This window comes from Papio anubis, chromosome 17, assembly GCF_008728515.1.
Source record: "Papio anubis isolate 15944 chromosome 17, Panubis1.0, whole genome shotgun sequence".
Taxonomy (NCBI): domain Eukaryota; kingdom Metazoa; phylum Chordata; class Mammalia; order Primates; family Cercopithecidae; genus Papio; species Papio anubis.
In genome coordinates, this window is record NC_044992.1 from 34063937 (window position 1) to 34084555 (window position 20619).

At 42.1% G+C, this 20619-nt stretch overlaps 1 protein-coding gene across 18 annotated transcripts in view; it reads left to right on the forward strand.

Moving 5' to 3' along the window:
* TEX14 (testis expressed 14, intercellular bridge forming factor) overlaps positions 1-20619 on the forward strand; it is a 142966-nt gene that overhangs the window by 119082 nt on the left and 3265 nt on the right. For 11 of the 18 annotated variants that reach the window (XM_021929097.2, XM_021929105.2, XM_021929098.2 and 8 more), the window contains 10 exons: positions 240-306; positions 2588-2669; positions 5743-5805; positions 6690-6817; positions 7845-8050; positions 9480-9579; positions 10681-10755; positions 14148-14225; positions 15007-15106; positions 18668-18760. In XM_021929097.2, coding sequence (XP_021784789.2) covers positions 240-306; positions 2588-2669; positions 5743-5805; positions 6690-6817; positions 7845-8050; positions 9480-9579; positions 10681-10755; positions 14148-14225; positions 15007-15106; positions 18668-18760 — 992 coding nt within the window. Of the gene's footprint in view, positions 1-239; positions 307-2587; positions 2670-5742; positions 5806-6689; positions 6818-7844; positions 8051-9479; positions 9580-10680; positions 10756-14147; positions 14226-15006; positions 15107-18667; positions 18761-20619 lie in introns of those variants that run through there. The other 7 variants (XM_021929099.2, XM_021929106.2, XR_002518118.2 and 4 more) reach the window with 5 other exon arrangements.

Below are 20619 nucleotides of genomic sequence, written 5' to 3' on the forward strand. Positions count from 1 at the left end.
TAGTGATATAAGGTGGGGGAGTCACATAATTCCTCTTCACAATGGGAGGTGAGGGAGGACTTACTGAGGAGGGACATATGGTACAAATAAGTACTTAATGTCTAGGAAGCAAGTTTGTACTTTTTCTATAAAGACGCAGGGATCTTATGAAGATTTTCAAGATTTAAGAACATCAAGAAATTATTGACCTTTTAATATGTCTGCCTCCAGTGAACCTCCTTTCTTTTGTTCATTTTTAGACCTCGAGTCCCATAGAAGAGGACTTTGAAGGAATACAAGGTGCATTTGCCCAACCTCAAGTCTCTGGTAATACGGAAGATTCCTTGAGAATCATCTCCCTTCACTTTCTTCTGTTGGATCACAGATGTTTAGAGCTGGGGGGATCCTGAGGGACAGCCTCGTCCAAACCTTTCATTATATGGTTGAGAAAACCAAGGTTCAATGATTTCTCCTCAATAGAACAAATCCCTTGCTCCTCACCAACTTCATGACATCCATGTGTTGTATTATTTATACCTCCCCTTGCGTTTTTATAGCGTATGTTGTTGTAGTCACTGCTTTTTCCCCCTTTGGTCTCTCAAGCTTTCAGGCTCCTTGGTGTGCCACATAACAAGTGCACAGTTATCTTTGCTAAGCTGACCTGGGGGATTTGCCCAAGCTACATAGCTAGTTTTTGACATAACAAAATTAGAACTAGGTTTCCATGTATTTCTTCTCCCCAGAAGGCAGTGTCACCAGCATTTTCCTTTGCTTGCTTAGCATCTTAGCAAAGAGTTAGTAACAGCTAACAATGCAGATTCAACTTAACATCTACCACTTGGGAGGCCTTGGGTTCTGTATAACTTAGCAGGGGCTTTCTATTAGGTGAGAAGGTAACCTTGGATCCGTAGCCAGGGATGTGTCACCAGACAGACATAAGTTAACTGTTGGCTTTGTTACATTTTTAGAATTGTGTACTCTTGTTCTTTTAAGGTATGCACTCATCTATTTTAAAACTAGGGTTATCCACCTACCAACCTGTGTAACTGTCCATGGTCATGTCTCAACCCTGTAAGCCTAAAGAAGGTGGGGTTACGAACTTACTCGCTTCCTCCACTGCATACTCCAGCTTCCAACTGTAACCTTGTGTAGGCCCCTGCCAGAGTTGGAAGTGTTTTAAGAAGCTGTAAGGTTTTAGATGAACAGTTAAAGTCTCAGCATAATATGTATTGAAAGTCTCCAGAGCCTTGGGTCACCCACCTCTTCCTGCAGAGCCTTTTTTGGACCTGCCTTGTATGTGGCCACTTAACTTGTATTTGGAGGTGAGTTGAGTGGGATGGAAAAGTTTAGGGCAGACAGGTCAGATAACCAGAGTTAGTTTGATACAGACATCTAAAGTATGTGAAAAAGTCTCTGATTTCTACTCCATTCACTTCTTTCTGCCCCTCTCTACCCCCTTTTCCATCTAGTGCTCTGATGTATTTCGCCTTCCACATCAGAGGATACAACAGGGGTACAGGATGCAGTGTGCTAGGTTCCAAGCCCCATTCTGCCGCTGACTTTTTCTGCATAAACTTCAGCAAGTCACTTCACCCCAGGGCCCCACTTTCGCCTGGTATAAAGTAAAGGAGAGGGTCTGACTCTAAAGTCTCTAAGCTCTAAATGTTGCTTATTAGGAATTAGTTTATGCTTTCTGGATATTTATCATTTTAAAAGAGGGTCAGAGGAAGAGGAACCCCTAATGTCTCTCCACTGGTGGAGTTTCAGAGCTACTTGGTAGCTGTGAAAGGTGGCATTGTTCTGGTGGGCCTTTATAGTGTCTACCAGACCACCTGGACCTAAGGAATGGGATGGGGGTGGGGGAGTCATGGGCATTTGGAAACAGGGCTGGATGCTCCATCTGCCCCCTTTTTTATTAACTAGGACAGTACAGTGGTGGAAAGGAAAATGGATACTGGCCCTGCCTGCCTGGAGGTCTGCGAAGCAAAGGATGCTCCGTCTGCCCCCTTCTCTATAAGCTAGGACAGTACAGTGGTGGGAAGGAAAATGGATACTGGCCCCACCTGCCTGGAGCAAAGCATCTTACTGAGAATTGGGGAGGAGTAACTTCAAATAACTTGATGCCAAGGAGAACAGAAGACTGTTGAATTAGCTCCTCAGTACTCAAGACTCCACCCCTGCCCCTACTCTTTAGGTGGTGTTTGATGGCCAAGTGGCATAGTTAAAGTTCGGGACTGTTTAGTTAACAAACAGTTCTTGTTTTCAACGCCCCCTGCTGTCTGTTCACAGGAACCCGGTCAGTTTGCCTTCTTAAAAGGACAAAACAACGTTTGTCTCCAGAAATAACTGTGGTTATAACTGAAAGGCCAGTAAATAACTTGATTGTATTCTGAGTGTCAGAATATAGTTCTGTGCTCTGAGCAAGGAAAATAAACTTTCAGAGCAAAAACCTCTTCTACAGTACTCAATCCAAACCCAATTAGGGCAGCACTTTGTTTATCCGGATTATTTCTAATTCTGGACCAGACAAAGGGACATTCTAGGGAATGATGATAATAATTTGGCTTGACAAAGATCAGTTAAAAAAAAAATTATTTTATGCTTTCAGGTGAGGAAAAGTTCCAGATGAGAAAAATTCTTGGAAAGAATGCTGAGATTTTGCCCAGGTCTCAATTTCAACCTATACGAAGGTATGGGCTGTTTTATCTTATGCGGTTTCAGACTCATAGATGTGGTGTTAAATGGTGATAATGCCCCGTGTTTATATATTGCTTGTCTTCAAATGTATTAGCTACTATCTTATCAAAGTTAGCTTTGGGCAGCTTAGCTTTGTTAGGACTTGTGCAGTACAATTTGAGGGGTAGAGTCATCACCTTTACTTAGATCCTGACTCTGACTTTCTGTTCATGTGACCTTGTCAAGGTTCTCAGCCACTCTATTCTATTTTCCCATCTGTGAAGTAGGGATAAGAATCCTTACTGAGAATGTTGACAATAGGAACTTAAAGTAATAATATAACTCCTGGGCATTTATCCCAGAGAGATGAAAATTTACATTTACACAGAAATACATATGGGAACATTTATAACAAATTTATCCATAATATCTCCACACTGGAAACCCAGATGTCCTTCACCAAGTAAATGATTAAACAGACTTTGGTACATCCATACCATTGAGTGCTACTCAGCAGTGAAAAGGAATAAACTATTGATACATGCAACAACTTGGCTAAATTTCCAGAGAATTATGCTGAGTAGGAAAAGCAATCCCAAAAAGTTATTTACTGTGTGATTCCATTAATATAACATTCTTGAAATGATGAAATTATAAAAATAAAGAACAAATGAGTGGTTGCCAGCGGTTAAGGAAGGGGTGGGGAAAGGAGGGAAGTAAGTATAGCTGTAAACCAGAAATATGAGGGTGGTAGAAATGTTCTGTATCTTGACTGTATCAATGTCAATATCCTGGTTGTGATACTGTCCTATAGATTTGCAAGATGTTACCATTGGGATAAAGTGGGCAAAGTGTTTTTTTTTTTTTTTTTGAGATGGAGTTTCACTCTTGTTGCATGATCTCAGCTCACTGCAACCTCCACCTCCCGGGTTCAAGCGATTCTCCTGCCTCAGCCTCGCAAGTAGCTGGAATTATAGGTGCATGCCACCACACCTGGCTAATTTTGTATTTTTAGTAGAGATGGGGTTTCACCATGTTGGCCAGGCTGGCCTCAAACTCTTGACCTCAGGTGATCCACCTGCCTCGGTCTCCCACAGTGCTGGGATTACAGGCGTGAGCCACCACACTCAGCCGGTAAAGTGTATTTCTTGCCTGTGACTCTACAATTACCTCAAAAGAAAAGTTTAAATTAAAAAATTCATAGTTGATATAAAGTATCTGGCACAATAACATTCAATTTATTTTCTTCTCTCTGGGCCTCAATTTCCTTAATTATAATTATTACAGCTAGTATTTCCTAAATATCTAGCATATGCCAGGCACTGTTTCATTGTCTAATTTAATCCACATTAACAACCCCGTGAGGCACATACTATTGCCTCCATTTTGTCAATAAGGAAAGCAAAGTTCAGAGAGTTTAAATATTTTTTTCTGAGGTCACACAGCTAGTCAGTCAGGATAGACTAGATTATGCTATATATAGTAAACAACCCCCAAATTTTAGTGGTTTAAAACGGGTTTCTTCTTTGCTCCTGCTTCATTTCCGTGGCTCATGGCTTGGCCAGGAATGTTCTGTGCTGTATTACCTTCTATCAGACTTAGGCTGAGGGAGGCCCCGTTTTTGTGCTTCCTTCATTGCTAAGGCAGGAAAAATGGAAAATGGTGAGTTGTGCACTGGCTGTTAAAGTTTCTGCCCAGAAGTGACTCATCGCTTTCACTCGTATTTTATTGGTTAAAACAAGTCCTGTGGTCATTTATGTAAATCAAGAGGGCCAAAAAGTGCTGTTCTATTATGTGCTTAGAAGGAGAAACAAACATTTTTGGAAACAGAATAAAGTCACAACTCAACCCCAAATCCGTGATCTTTCATTTATATCATTGGTCTCACAGGATTTTTGCAAGGATTAAAAATGTGAAGGTCAGGCACGGGGGCTCACGCCTGTAATCCCAGCACTTTGGGAGGCCAAGGCAGGCGGATCATCTGAGGTCAGGAGTTTGAGATCAGCCTGATCAACATGGAGAAACCCCGTCTCTACTAAAAATACAAAAAATTAGCTGGGCGTAGTGGCGCATGCCTGTAATCCCAGCTACTTGGGAGGCTGAGGCAGGAGAGTCGCTTGAACCCAGGAGGCGAAGGTTGCTGTGAGCCGAGATCGTGCCACTGCACTCCAGCCTGGGCAACAAGAGCGAGACTCTGTCTCAAAAAAAAAAAAAAATGCGAAAACATATGGAAGGATTTAGCATGGGATCTGCCTTATAGTTAATGTTCAGTGAGTACTGAAATTGAATCTTAAGTATTGGTTAAAGTAGAAACGGGTCAAGTTTATCTTCACTATTCTGGCCATTTTTTGGTACAAGCCTCTCTGGCCTCTCCTAGTACACTATACCAGGAAGCTTCTTACAGGTGCTAAGGCCTCGTGGCTGTGCCCCTTTGCTCCAATATCTCACCTCCCAGCAAAGTTCCTGTGCTCTGTTGATTTTCTCATGAACTTGCTCACGGTCATATAGAGTCTTTAACTGATTTCAGAGCTGACCCTTAGAGAGTATTTATTCAATCTCTGGAGAGAAAATTGAGGCCCAGGCCCAGACACTCAGAGAACTTACAGCTAGTAGTACAGCCAGAACCAGAACTCACACTTTTTTTTTTTTTTTCTTTTTCTTTGGAGATGGAGTCTCACTCTTGTTGCCCAGGCTGGAGTGCAATGGCGCGATCTCAGCTCACTGCAACCTCTGCCTCCTGGGTTCAAGCGATTCTCCTGCCTTAGCCTCCTGAGTAGCTGGAATTACAGGTGCATGCCACCACGCCCAGCTAATTTTTGTATTTTTAGTAGAGACGGGGTTTCACTATGTTGGCCAGGATGGTCTCAATCTGTTGACCTCGTGACCCACCTGCCTTGGTCTCCCAAAGTGCTGGGATTACAGGCATGAGCCACTGTGCCCAGCACAGAACTCACACTTTCTACTCCTGAGCGTAGTGCCCTTTCCTCTGCGTCTCACACTGGGCTGATCAACTGGTTCCTTGTACCAAGTTAGTGTACTTTGTTCACAGAGGGGATTTATGTAATTTTCTTACTTTCTTTCTCACAGTACTGAAGATGAACAAGAAGAGACATCAAAAGAGTCACTAAAGGAACTGAAAGAGAAAGACATGTACGATCACCAAAGAGAGTGTCTAGGGATGCTTGTGTAAAGTCTTGGTTTTAAGGGAATAGTATATTCTTGTTTGTAAGAATCTTTCCATTTTTATGTGTAGACTTAATGTGAGTATGCTGCTTCTTTCACCAAAAAGTTGTTATCAAATTGGTGATGTGATTTATAACTAATAGCAGCTTACATTCAAGGAAATGTAGTGACGATAATAATAAGTTTATGCTTAAGGTAGGTTAAATCTGTTTTCCACATAAATATCCTGGAAATATGGAATATTTCATCTATGTAAATAGTTTATTTTAAGCTGCTGATATGTTTAAAGTTACAATATCTGGCAAAGAAAGTCTCTATGGTGCCAGGTGTGGTGGCTCACGCCTGTAATCCCAGCACCTTGGGAGGCCAAGGCGGGCTGATCACCTGAGGTCAGGAGTTTGTGACCAGCCTGGCCAACATGGTGAAATCCCATCTCTACTAAAAATACTAAAATTAGCCAGGCGTGGTGGCACACGCTTGTAGTCCCAGCTACCCGGGAGGCTGAGGCAGGAGAATCACTTGAACCCAGGAGGTGGAGGTTGCAGTGAGCCAAGATCGTGCCATTGCACTCCATCCTGGGTGACAAGAGCAAAACTCCGTCTCAAAAAGAGAAAAAAAAAAAAATCTCTGTGGTAATAAAGAATATTTTTTAAAAAGTTACAATCTCTTTTAAATATGTTCTCTAATATTCTCTTTAAGATATATAAGATGTTCTAAGATATTCTCTAATTCTGGCCTGTTGCCACATACAAATTTTGCTAAGAATATACTTAAAAAATACTTGTCAGGAATATATTGTTTGATTTTTCTAGCCATCTTCTCATCATTATTGTGTGCTCTTAATTCTTTAGATCATTGACAGACATTCAAGACCTGTCTAGTATCTCCTATGAACCAGACAGCTCTTTTAAGGAAGCTTCATGCAAAACACCCAAAATAAACCATGCACCTACCAGTGTCAGCACTCCACTCAGCCCAGGTAATCACAGGGAAAAGAAGTGTTTGGGGAGAAGAACTTACAGCCCCAGCCCATTGGCTCTGGGAAGCCAAGCTGTGGGATCACAGCTGATGGCTGTGTTGTCACAGTGCAAAGGTTTTTCCTTAGGGCCAAAGCTGGATAATCCCATTGTAGGCCAAGGGGGCAGGGTGATGGTGGTGGTGATTATTGGGCAGCCATTAGGAGGTTTTGGTTAGAACTGCAGTGGTAAAGCCATGCAAATACTAGGTCTCCTCTAAGTGCTACTGAATTTAGAACAAAAACATTGAGCTTTGTAGAGTTTGCAACTTAAAACAGTACCTTGTGCTTAAATTTTATATAGTTCTTAAGTCCTGCAACCATATGCAACCAGCATCAAATATCCTGTCTTTAGTGGCCTTACTTCTAATATATTTGTGGTTTAAAAAATCTCCCTTTATTTTATTTTGATAAAGTTTAGAGGACAAGTTTAGAGACTATTATTTTTTATATCATGAGGAGCTGTGTCAATGATTATTTCAGTAATTTTTTTTTTTTTTTTTTTAAAGACAGAGTCTCATTCTGTCAGGCTGGAGTGCAGTGGTGCAACCTCGGCTCACTGCAAGCTCTGCCTCCCGGGTTCACGTCATTCTTCTGCCTCAGCCTCCTGAGTAACTGGGACTACAGGCGCCCGCCACCACACCCGGCTAATGTTTTGTATTTTTAGTAGAGACGGGGTTTCACCATGTTAGCCAGGATGGTCTCAATCTCCTGACCTCATGATCCGCCCCCCTTGGCCTCCCAAAGTGCTGGGATTACAGGCGTGAGCCACCGCACCTGGCCTTATTTTAGTTATTAGAAATTTGGAAAATCCTTAGTATAGGTATAAGTTTGTGGGTTTGGATGTTTTCTTTTGTTTGTTTTTTTAATATAAAGGATTCATTTCTGCACATCATATTGGGGCAGAAAAAAACAAAAACGAATGGAAAAAGGGAAAAAAGAGAAATAATATAAAGGATTCAGACAGTAACCTCCTGCTTTTCTCCAACAGGGTCAGTTTCTTCAGCTGCCAGTCAGTATAAAGACTGCATTGAAAGTATCACATTTCAGGTTAAGACAGAATCTGCCTCTTGCTGGAACAGTCAAGAATTTATTCAAACTTTGTCTGATGAATTTATAAGTGTCCGAGAGAGAGCAAAGAAACTGGATTCTCTCCTTACTGCCTCTGAAACTTGCCCTTCAAGACTGCCTGGTCTTGTAAGTATATCAATTTCACGTTACAAACTCATGGAGTCAGCCCAAAGGGCCAGTGACCCAAACTGCCAAGATTTCTCCAAATTCATTAAGAAGGGAAGAAATAAGCTGGGTCCTCTCCTGGGTTCCCTGGGACTCCTCTCTTGAGTCTATATTATGGGAGGCTTAAGTTTTGCTTCCTCCTTAAAGCCTCTCCTGGTTACTTCCCTGAGAGTTTTGATCGATCTCTACTGTTCCCTGAACTCCTGAACTAATAACCTGCAGGAAAAACACTTAATGGTATACTGCCTTCTTCTCCTCTTCTACTTCTTCCTCCTTTTTTTTTTTTTTTTTTTTTTTCTTTTCCTCTCCCTTTCTCATATGTGTAGCCTGTTCAGGAAAACTACAAGTTCTGGCCAGGCACGGTGGCTCAAGCCTATAATCCCAGCACTTTGGGAGACCGAGGCAGGCAGATCACTTGATTTCAGGAGTTTGAGACCAGCCTGGGCAGCATGACGAAATCCTATGTCTACGAAAGATACAGAGAATTAGCCGGGACATGGTGCCATGTGCCTGTAGTTTCAGCTACACAGGAGGCTGAGGTGGGAGGATTACCTGAGCCCAGGAGGTCGAGGTTGCAGTGAACTGTGATTGCACCACTACACTCCAGCCTGGGCGACAGAGTGAGACCCTGTCTCAAAAAAAAAAAAAAGAAAGAAAGAAAAGTACAAGTTCCTTTATGAAAAATTGTCAACTTTTTTGGCATTTGGCTCAAAAAAGGTCTCACTTTGAAGTAGGGAAATGACAAGGAATTTTATGTGTTCATTTAACAAACCATTAATTGGGGAAATTCTAAGTGCCGGGCACCATGTCAGGCCCTCTTCAAGGCATCCCAGTGTCAATAAGACATAATCCCTACCTCTAAGGAACTCACTGTCTAGTGAGAAAGACAGGCCTGATGTAACACAGCGGTAAGTACTGAGTGCTGAGGAGGCAGTCAGGGATAAGAAGGCTTCCCAGGCTGGATGTGGTGGCTCACACCTGTAATCCCACCACTTTGGGAGGCTGAAGTGGGTGGATCATTTGAGGTCAGGAGTTTGAGACCAGCCTAGCCAACATGGTGAAACCCCGTCTCTACTAAAAATGCAAAAAAAAAATTGGCTGGGCGTGGTGGTACACACCTGTATTCCCAGCTACTTGGGAGGCTGAGGCAGGAGAATTGCATGAACCCGGGAGGCGAAGGTTGCAGTGAGCTGAGATTGTGCCACTGCACTCCAGCCTGGGCAACAGAGTGAGACTCCATCTCAAAAAAAAAAAAAAAGAAGGCTTCCCAGAGGAGGTGACATGTGAGTGAGTTTGACTTAATCAACAAAACAACTAGAAATGACTGAGCTGCATGCATATGCCTTTTTAGCTCAACACACATGACAGTTACCATGTTTATCTCTTATAGAAAAGATTGTCTTCATTTATTGGGGCTGGATCCTCCAGCCTTGTTAAGGCATGTGACTCATCACCACCCCATGCCACCCAGAGAAGGAGCCTGCCTAAAGGTACCCTGTGTTTAATATCAAAATAGAAGTTTATAATCTAGGAGGCTTAAATTGATGCTTATCAATCTTTGATGCCACAATAGGTTCAGACAGAAATGCTGTTTTCCCCATGATTATAAAAGTAAAACACACTCATTGTAGAAAACTTGGAGAATAAATAAAAGCTTAAAAAAGAAGGTGACTATACTTTTTTAACCTCACGTACTTTTTTTTGCATATCTTTTAAATGTTTTTATAAATATATAATAATGTGTTTTAGCATAGTGAGATCATATTGTGTATCAGTTCTGGACTGCTTTATTCCCTTGATATATTTTGAGGCTTTTCCCTTGTTATTAAAAATTGCTCATAAATATATTTAGTAGTTATAGTCCATTCTACTTGTTGCTTAACCATTTTCTTACGTGTAAGATTTATATCATTTTCCACTTTTTGCTCTTTGTACATAATTTTTTATCTGTACCTCCGATCCTTTCCTTAGGATAGATTCTTAGAAGACAGTTTCCAAATCACGAGGTCTGAGAATATTAGCAGTCTTGAGGCATATTACCTTTATTACTTTAATTTTAATGTCTTCTGTCTTTGGTATAACTCTTGGAATTTCCCTCAGGGGGATAGAGATTTTGTAAATTATGTTGAGGTTTGGTTAATGTTATTATAATTGAGCACTTGGGGCAAGACCCAAAGTATGATTGCCTCTAAATCCCCTGGCCTGATAATATTTAGTTAAAGGCCTCCTACTTTGTGCTTTTGTTCATTTTGGCTGGTCCAGAACCTCTGTATTCCTCCAGCAGCCCTGGTCCAGATTGAGCCACTTAGTAAGAATTTGTAAAATATCCTTAGGAAGAGAGGGGCATCGATCAAGCAGTACCAGGGTAAGGGCTGATGTAGGAAAGGAAAGGGATTGAGGTAAAAGTGGGGAGTAAAGACCATTCACATGTTAGGAGGTCTCTACTGGAACTATTATGTAAGAGGTTTCCTTCCTCCTTAGTTTGTTTCATCATTGAGAGAAATCCTCAGTCAAGTCTATGTGAGAGCCTAGAAAAATTCAGTTCAGGTCCAGAGAGGTGTTAAGACATTTTCCCTTTTGCCTTTTTTAAGAACTAGTAGAAGCCTTCTCACAGCATCACATTGATGAGCTGCCGCCACCATCTCAGGAACTACTTGATGAAATTGGTAAGAGACGTTCAACACAGAATATACTTCTCGGCCCTGTTAGTTATGTCACTGACCACAATATGGTGTCTTTGTCTCAAGTATGAACACTAGTATCAAAGGCTCTGTGACAGCCTGGTTGAATATAGGAAGGGGCAGTTTTCCAAAATTTAGGAAGGGGCAATTTTCCAATAAAATGAGCCACAGCCTGGCCAGGATGATTGGCTTGTATCAGTTGTCATTTTGTTACTTAAAGGACTTATGTTGATGAATCTAAGGGGAAATAACATTCAAGGGGTTTATTATGATGAATTTCTTTTATTAAAGGAGTTCTTATCTCCTTTTCAGACCAAACCAGCCATTCCTTTGAGGCCTGAGGTCTGGCTGCCCAGGCCAAGACACCTGTGCTTTCAGTTTTGCCATTAGCTGTAGGTATTAAAGGTATTGAAATTGTGAATAAATCCCCCTCCTAAGAACAGGGAAGTCAGTGGCACAAAACCTAAAGATACCAGAATTTTCAGGCAGAGACTGAGCAGTACCAACCAAATTTTTTTTGCAGCTGATTAGCTGGCCCTGTCCAGCTGGTCTGATGCTGAAAGTAAATGTTGCATGGTTATGGAAACTGGGGGCAGGTGGTCTGTTTTCCTAGGAAAGACCTGACTGCTCCTTTTTGACAGCCTGGCCAACCAGCCCTTCACCCTCAGAAAATGCATCTCATCAGACTCTGGATAGTCCAGTTCTTGTTATGGGACCTATAGAGAATTTCCTGAGGGGCACCCCTTGGTTTTCAGGGTCTCTGAGGTTTTGTGTTTCATAAAGGAGGAGGTAAATCAGAATTTTCAGGTCTGACTCAGTGGACAGCTCTCTCCAGGCTTATTGTCATAACCCTTAGCTCCTGTCCCTTGGCCTGATGAATGTGGGTGGAGCCAGTCAGTGCTGTCAGACCTTCCTTGGTTTCTTTCTTTTTCCATGGTCATAGGACCTTTCTTGCTTCACTTTACCCTTCCCCCAGTGCCACAGTGTTGTAGAGTCACAGAGTTGTTGGGTCAGGCTCTTAGAGCCCACACTCCCACCCCTGCTTTCCATATCTGGAATTTCCCAGGCAGTCCTTGCAAATTCCTCCTTTCTGGTTGCTCTCCTTAAAATAACAGTACTGCTGAGAGTGGAGGTCACTCCACACGTGTTCTGCTCAGGTAGATTCTTAGTATTATTTGTTCTCGGTCGTAGTTTAAGGCAGTATTGTAGGCTCCTTTGCAGTTTGACCATAGCTGATACTTTTTCTCTGGATCCTGCTGTCTTCCCTCTGTAGTTGCTGTGTAAACCTTCCATTCACCTCCTCCATTTCAGCAGCTGTGTTACCAGACTTTGTCCTGGACTCTGGCCTCATGGTGCTGCTGCACCCCAGCACAGTTTGCAGAAGCCTTCCCTCATTTCACTTATGGGAATTATCTGGGCCTCATTTAGCTTATGGGTTTCTAGGTGATGTCTGCACTTTGAGATGGGTCGGTAATTTTGCAGAAAGACAAAGGGCAGAGGGCACTTGAGTAGTTTCTTCTGATAATGGGCTTGCCCGCCCAATTACTATGTATCATCACTCTGTTGTTTCCCCTAAAGAGACATTTGGGAAGTTACTGGAACTCTCAACTGCTATTTTGGAGGGCTCACATCCAAAGCTCTAGGCTCCTGACAGGTGTACAAAGTGGAAGGTTCTTTGGAACTAGGATACAGATGATCATTTAAGATTTGCACTACTTTTAACAAGGACAAAAATGGATTTTTAAAATTTCAAATTATATTAAATGATCTTATGGGGACCCTTGACACCCATGGCTGCCAGGTAGGGCTGCTTCCTGCACTGCAGGAAGGGAGAAGACCTGCACCAGCACAGAAGAGGACCATGCCAACGAGCTCAGGGTGGCTTGTCTGTGCTGCCTCCCAGCTTGCTCTGCTTCGCAGAGCACTTTGAGGATAAAGCAGCATACTGAGTTAGCAGATGCTTGTCTTAGTCTAGTGAGTATTCCTTGCTTTGCCTTGCCTTGCCTTTTTCCTTGCCTTGCCTTTTTCCTTTTTCCTTTCCTTTGACAGGGTTTCACTCTTGTTGCCCAGACTAGAGCGCAATGGAGCGATCTCAGCTCACTGCAACCTTCATTCACCTCCAGGGTTCAAGCAATTCTTCTGCCTCAGCCTCCCGAGTAGCTGGGATTACAGGCATGAGCCACCATGCCCGGCTAATGTTTTGTATTTTTAGTAGAGATGGGGTTCACCATGTTGGTCAGACTGATCTCAAACTCCTGACCTCAGGTGATCCACCTACCTCAGCCTCCCAAAGTGCTGGGATTACAGGTGTGAGCCACTGCTCCTGGCCAGACTGAGTATTTCTTTAGGAACTGGAAATGATGGATATTCTTTGCTTTCCATCTTTTCTGTTTCTTTTCTTTTTTTTGAGACAGAGTTTTACCCTGTCGCCCAGGCTGGAATGCAGTGGCATCATCTCAGCTCACTGCAACCTCCACCTCCTGGGTTCAAGCAATTCTTGTGCCTCAGCCTCCTGAGTAGCTGGGATTACAGATGTGTGCCACCATGCCTGACTAATTTTTGTGTTTTTAGTAGAGACGGGGTTTTACTATGTTGGCCAGGCTGGTCTCGAACTCCTGACCTCAAGTGATCCACCTGCCTCAGCCTCCCAAAATGCTGGGATTACAGGCATGAGCCACCATGCTCAGCCTGCCTTCTGTCTTTTCATAAACCAGGTAAAAAATATGAAATGTAGGCGAATAGAGATGGGAAAACATTTAGATTGTTTTGATGTTACTTTTTGAGAGACTATAAAATAGAGATTAAGAGCGTAAACCTTAGAGCTAGACTGCCTGGATTCAGTTCCCAATTTTACCACTTACTGTCTGTGTGATTTTTAGGCAAGTTCCTTAACCTGAATTTCCTCATCTGCTAAATAGGAGTAACAATAACACAGTCTATCTCAGAGGGTTGTTGTGAAGATTAATTGTGAATATTCATCCTGAATTAATGTACGTGAGTGCTTAGAAACAGAACCTGACACCTAGGGTTCTGCAAGTGTTATGTATGATCATCATCATTTCTATTTTGAGTGTCGTGTGGGATTTTGTCATGCTTGAAGAATTCCTCTCAAACCTGGAATGCCCTAAAGCAGTGGTTCTCAAATTTTATTAGGCATCAGAATCACCTGAAGGGCTAGTTAAAACACACATTGCTAGACCCCCAGAGTTTCTGATTCAGCAGGTCTGAGATGAGGCCTGAGAATGAGAATTCCTAACAAGTTTCCAGGTTATGTTAATACTGCTAGTCTAAGGATCACCCTTTGAGAACCACTGCTCTAGAGAATGGCAGGACATGCAAGGGAGGAAATGTTTCCTTTGGCTTTTGTGTTGTGACAGAGCTCTTGAAACAGCAGCAGGGCTCATCCACGGTGTTGCATGAGAACACAGCAAGTGATGCAGGAGGCACTGCAAATGGTAAGCAAACTACCTAGATCCTTTTCATCAGGTTCTTGTAACGCTGTCCCTGGCAACACAGTGGTACATATAGGGAAGTGTGACCTTGAGGTCAGGCACAACTCCACCTCAAGTCTGACTTTATAGTTACTTGTATGGCAAGCTGTTTTACTGTTTCTGAGCCTCAGTTGTCTTAATCTGTAAAATGGGGACAATAATTTCTGTCTCATGAAGTACATATTAGCTCCATGTACAGAGCCATGTACAAGTACTAACATTTTCAAATACTTAGCAAATGTTAGTCCTCTTCCCTTTATAGGACTGCTGGCAGGATAGAATGAGATAGCATATGTAAAATGCTTGGCATACATTAAAGGGTACATCCCTTCCCCACCCAAATTCCTTTCCTGGAACTCCAACTTAGAAACGTCTAACAAGTGGAGAACAAGATGGTCCCCAAAGTAAATTTGTGCGTTTTGTTTTCATGGTTGCTTGCCTCCTATTTTATGTGCCCTTTCTTTCTTCTGCTTCCTCTGTCTCCCTTGAGCCTTGGCACAAGCAAGGTTTCCTGTAGCTTCATCTGGCACTGAAAAGCTTCCAAGACCCCAGAAGCAGCTGTTGCAAATACAGGTGGCCTGCAGACTGCCACCTGGCCCCCTGCTCTCGTGGGAAGAGGGGAGCTAATGCATTGCACACTTCAGGGACCACTGATTGGCCTTAATTTTTGAACTCTATTTTAAAGGCAACCTTTCTCAAATTTTTTTTTCATTCTAATAAAGTTAATTCTTTCAACTGCTTTTAGATCAAAGGCACTTAGAAGAACAAGAAACTGACAGTAAAAAAGAAGATAGTAGTATGCTTTTGCCCAAAGAAACTGGAGATCTGGGAGAGGACACAGAGAGGTAACAGGAAAAGCTGGACTTTTGAAAGGATTTTAAAAATTGTATTAGTTTATATTAGTTTTTTTTCTAATATTGACAAATAAGAAATGAAAAAAGTGGTCCTCTTTCATACTATCCTAGTGGCCCCTATTCCTAAAGGGTTGCTTTTTTTTGCTTTAAAAATGTTTAATTGTGATACAATGTATATAACAAAATTTACCATCTTAACCATTTTTAAGTGCAAGGTCCAATCACATTAATAAGTATATTCACATTGTTGTGCAAGTAATGTCCCAAACCTTTTCATCTTGCAAACTGAAACTCTATACCCATTTAAAAACTCCCCATTTTCACCGGGCGCGGTGGCTCACGCCTGTAATCCTAGCACTTTGGGAGGCCGAGGCAGGCGGATCACAAGGTCAGGAGATCGAGACCATCCTGGCTAATACAGTGAAACCCCGTCTCTACTAAAAATACAAAAAATTAGCCAGGCGTGGTGGTGCGTGCCTATAGTCCCAGCTACTCGGAGGCTGAGGCAGGAGAATGGCGTGAACCCAGGAGGCGGAGCTTGCAGTGAGCCGAGATGGTGCCACTGCACTCCAGCCTGGGCGACAAAGTGAGAGTCCGTCACAAAAAAAAAAAAAAAAAAAAAAACAGAAAAAAACCTCCCCATTTTCTCTTCTTCCCACACCCTGGCCACCACCATTTTGCTTTTTGTTTCTGAGTTTCACTACTGTTGATACTTTACATAAGTGAAATCATACAGTATTTGTCTTTTTGTGACTGGCTTATTTTAACTTAGCATAATGTCCTCAAAGTTCATCCATGTTGTAGCATGTGTCAGCGTTTCCTTCCTTTTTAAGGTTGAGTAATATGTTTCATTTATCCAGTCGTCTGTTGATGGATATTTAGGTTGATTCCACCTTTTGTTATGGTGAAGAATTCTACTGTGAACATGAGTGTACGGATATCTCTTTGAGATCCTGCTTTCAATTCTTTTGGATATATACCCAGAAATGGTATTACTGGATCATATGGTAATTCTATTTTTAATTTTTTGAGAACTGCCACACTATTTTCCATAGCAGCTGCCTCACTTTACAGTCCCACCAACAGTGCACAAGGGTTTCAGTTTCTCCATATCCTTGCCAACACTTGTTATTTTCTCTCTCTTTTTGTGGGGGTGGAAGCTTTTTTTTTTTTTAAATATAGTAGCCATCCTAATGGGTGTGAGGTGGTGCCTCACTGTAGTTTTGATTTTCCCTTCCCTAATGATTAGTGATTTTGAACATCTTTTCATATGCTTCTTGGCCATTTGTATATCTTCTTTGGAGAAATGTCTGAGTTCTTTGCTGTGTGTGTGTATGTATGTATGCATATGTGTGTGTGTATACATATATATGTATATATATGTATGATCTATATATATACAGGTATATATGTATACATATATGTATGATATCTAGATATACATATATATGTATGATCTCTCTCTCTCTCGCACACGTTCTCTCTCTCTCTCTCTCTCTCTCTATATATATATATATATATATATATATAAATTAGAGATGGGCTCTATGTTGCCCAGGGTGAACTTGAAGTCCTAGGCTCAAGTGATCTTCCTGCCCCATCCTCCCAAGTTGCTGGGATTACAGGTGCAAGCCACCATGCCTGGCTCTTTGCCTATTATTTAATAGGGTTATTTGTTGTTATTTTCTCTTGAGTTGTTTTTAGGGTTTTGTTTGTTTATTTTTACTTCATTTTGTTAGACAAACACAGTTTCAGTCTCTTTCAAAACATTTTAGTTAGAGGCCTTAGAAGAGAAAATGGGGGCAGTCATCCAGACAATTCAGTCTAAAAGTACAAGGTTGCCTCAAGAAACCTGACTTTGTTCCTGATTTGGAGCTCTCTTTTTACCTGTGTTGTAGGGTAAACTACTTCAGCTCACCTCCTCTGCCTTATTATTCTGGGCCAGGACTAGGTTAAGGTGAGCTCAGGAGATACACTCCTTGGATACAAAATTGAAGGGAGCAACAAAAAAACTCAGTAGTCAAGATAAGTAATATTTTAGTGCAATTTTTTTTTTTTTTTTTTTTGAGACAGAGTCCCACATTGTTGCCCAGGCTGGAGTGCAATAGGGCATGAACACCGCTCACTGCAGCCTTGACCTCCTGGCCTCAAGTGATCCTCCTGCCTCAGCCGCCAAGTAGTTGGGTCTACAGGCTCATGCCAACATGCCTAGCTAATTTTTGTATTTTTGTAGAGATGGGGTTTTTGCCATGTTGCCCAGACTGGCCTTAAACTCCTGAACTCAAGTGATCCACACACCTTGAACTCCCAAAGTGCTGGCATTACAGGGGCCGGGCACAGTGGCTCACACCTATAATCCCAGCCCTTTGGGAGGCCGAGGTGGGTGGATCACTTGAAACCAGGAGTTCGAGGCCAGCCTGGCCAACATGGCAAAACAGCGTCTCTACTAAAATTATATTTTAAAAAAATTAGCCAGGCATGGTGGCACACACCTGTAGTCCCAGCTACTCAGGAGGTTGAGGCAGGAGAATCGCTTGAACCTGGAAGGCAGAGGTTGCAATGAGCTGAGATGGTGCCAGGGCACTCCAGCCTGGGCAACAGAGCGAGATTCTGTCTCAAAAAAAAAAAAATTAAGCTCTTTTTACGTGATCAAAAGTTAGCTACTGTTATTGTTGTCTCTTCCTTTTCCAAAAGGGCCAGCAGTGCTGACCACAGATAGATGCTCCACAGATGCTCAGTCATCTCAGTGCTGTGAATGATCAATCTAGGCACCAAGCCAGAGTGGAAGATATTTTTTCAGATGGGCAGGATTTTCAGGCCTTCTTAAAATACTCTACCTTGCATCTTCTAGCCTTTTCTTGGGAAAACATGTAGGAAAGCATGTGTAGTTCTAGCCTCAGGTAGAAAACTGACTCAGTGACCTAGAATTGAGAACAGAGTCTACCATCAGACTTCGGGAAGCAGTGATCTTAATAGGTGCTGAGGCTTTTTGTCAAGGGGTTAAAGGACTGTTTTAGTGCATATTTCTTCTTTCTTTCTTTTTTCTTTTTTTCTTTCTTTTTCTTTCTTTCTTTTTTTTTTTTTTTGAGATAGAGTCTTGCTCTGTTGCCCAGGCTAGAGTGCAGATCTCGGCTCACTGCAGCTGCCACCTCCTAGGCTCAAGCTATTCCACTGCCTCAGCCTCCCAGGTAGCTGGGATTACAGGTGCATGCGACCATGCCCAGCTGATTTTTGTATTTATAGTAGAGATGGGGTTTGACCATGCTGGCCAGGGTGGTCTCAAACTCCTAACCTCAGGTGATCCACCCACCTCGGCCTCCCAAAGTTCTGGGATTACAGGTGTGAGCCACCGCGCCCTACCAGTGCATATTTCAGTCAGATCTAAGTGACCTCTGTGACTCCAGACACAATCTCACTGAACTCTCGTTTTTTCATACGTATAGTGAAAGCACAGGTTTTAAGGTCCCTTTCTACTCTAAAGTGTTATGCATCTTTGTCAAGGGAGATGGGAAATGACTGTTGTCTCCATTCTCTTCACTTGTCCTTGAACAGAGCTCACTCTACTCTGGATGAGGACCTGGAAAGATGGCTGCAGCCACCTGAGGAGAGCATGGAGCTACAAGACCTTCCCAAGGGCTCTGAAAGGTTATTGTTCCCCAAGAGGGAATCCTTTTTTTCTTTTTCGGGAAGTGGGGCTAAGTTTTAGACTTCTTGGAGAATGAATGCCTGGTGATGGCATTACATTGATTTAGATAAGCCAGTCCTGACTCCACCTGTCTGCACTCATATTTGCCCTTCTTCCCCTGACCACCCACAGTACTCAAGATATTGATTAGCAGATTCATGTCAGTATAGACAGAGGCTTCTAAGTTTGCTGTATCTTGGCCCTGCTACCTTTGACATTTTCATCAGTCATTTGAATTAAATCAGAAAAGGCATGCTTATCAAATTTTTAGATAACACAAATCTAGGAATGAATGCTGATGTGATGAGTAATAGTCTGAGGATTCAAAATCATCTTGACAGGTGGAAATGTTAGATTCTGTAAAAGATAAAGGTCAAAGATCCAAAATTACAGAATGTGTGAGACCTGGTCTAATTGAAGTTTTCATCAGAAGCTTCTGCTCACTATAATTTTACTGAGGGCAAGAAGTATGCCTTATTTTTGTGTGCCCAGTACTGAGCCATGCATCTTGAGACACGATGAGAAGTCAAGAAATTCTTCCTGAGAAGGCATGGGCAATGACTCTGTGAGGCCTGTTTGATGAAGTGCTGAAAAGGTCAATGCAGCATTGATGCTGGATATATAGAAACATACTGTCCAGATGATGGTAATGTGCTGCTTAGAGGAGTCCTAGGACCCATGTGGGGCTCCATTCTGGGCATCACATTTTAAAAGGGATATTAACAAACACAAGAGTGTGGCCACAAATCAGTCAGAGATCTGGAAACCATGTCATACGAGAACAGCTGAAGGAGCTGAGAAGCTCAGCCTGAGAAGAGCAGATGGAATGGAGAATTTGATAGCTGCCCTCAAATACCTGAAATATTGTGAAGTAAAGAGAGTCAGCTTACTTTTCTGCCCCAGAAGACTGATTAGTGACTAGAAATTGCAGAGTAACAGATTTTTATTCAGTAAAGCACAAACCTAATAGCCACAGCTATCTGATAAAGGGAACAGCTGCCTGCCTTTACACTTACTTTAGTAATGGTTACTGCTGCTCAGGCAGTGGCTGGATGATTCCCTGTCTCGGGCATTTGAACAGGGGTGGAAGATAACCCAAAGGCCTCCTCCAACTCTTGAGCCTGTGATTCTATTAGTGGGAAAATATTAAGAGGGGAAAAATTCTTTTGACTGTAGCTGGCTTTATTTTCTCTCTCATTTTACATATTTTGTTTTGACTATCCACCACATGAAAACAGAATAATCCCTAAACAATGTTATTTTGGTTCAACCAGCATCCACCGAGCACTGACAATGTCCAAAGCACTGTGCTAGGGGCTGGAGGTACCACGAAGAGGGATAAGATGGCTCCACCTATAAGGAGTTTCCAGTTGGGTCAAGGGGATGGTTTCTGCTTAATAGATTGACAAACGTGGTCTTAAATTTTGAGGTACTTAAATTATTTACATATTTCACTTAGGAGAGAGTTTCGGGAAATGAAGATAAGATGATAAAATAAATGATGGTTTTGAAAAGGACACCCATGAAAATTTAAGTAAAATGCCTTGTTTTTCCTTTGAGGCAATGTAGCATAGTGGTTGAAAGCAGAGTCTAGGGCAGAGTGAGTCTGAGGTCAGATTCCAGCTCTAGGAATTATTAGGTGTGTAATTTAACTTCTGTGTGCCTCAGTTTCCTCATTGCTTAATGGGGATGGCAGTGGTAACTACCTTATATACTTATGATAATTAAATGAGTTAAATTATAGCACTTAAACCAATGCCTGGTCCATAGAGAACACTCTTGTTAGTGCTAGCTATTATATGGTTTTTTGTTTGTTTGT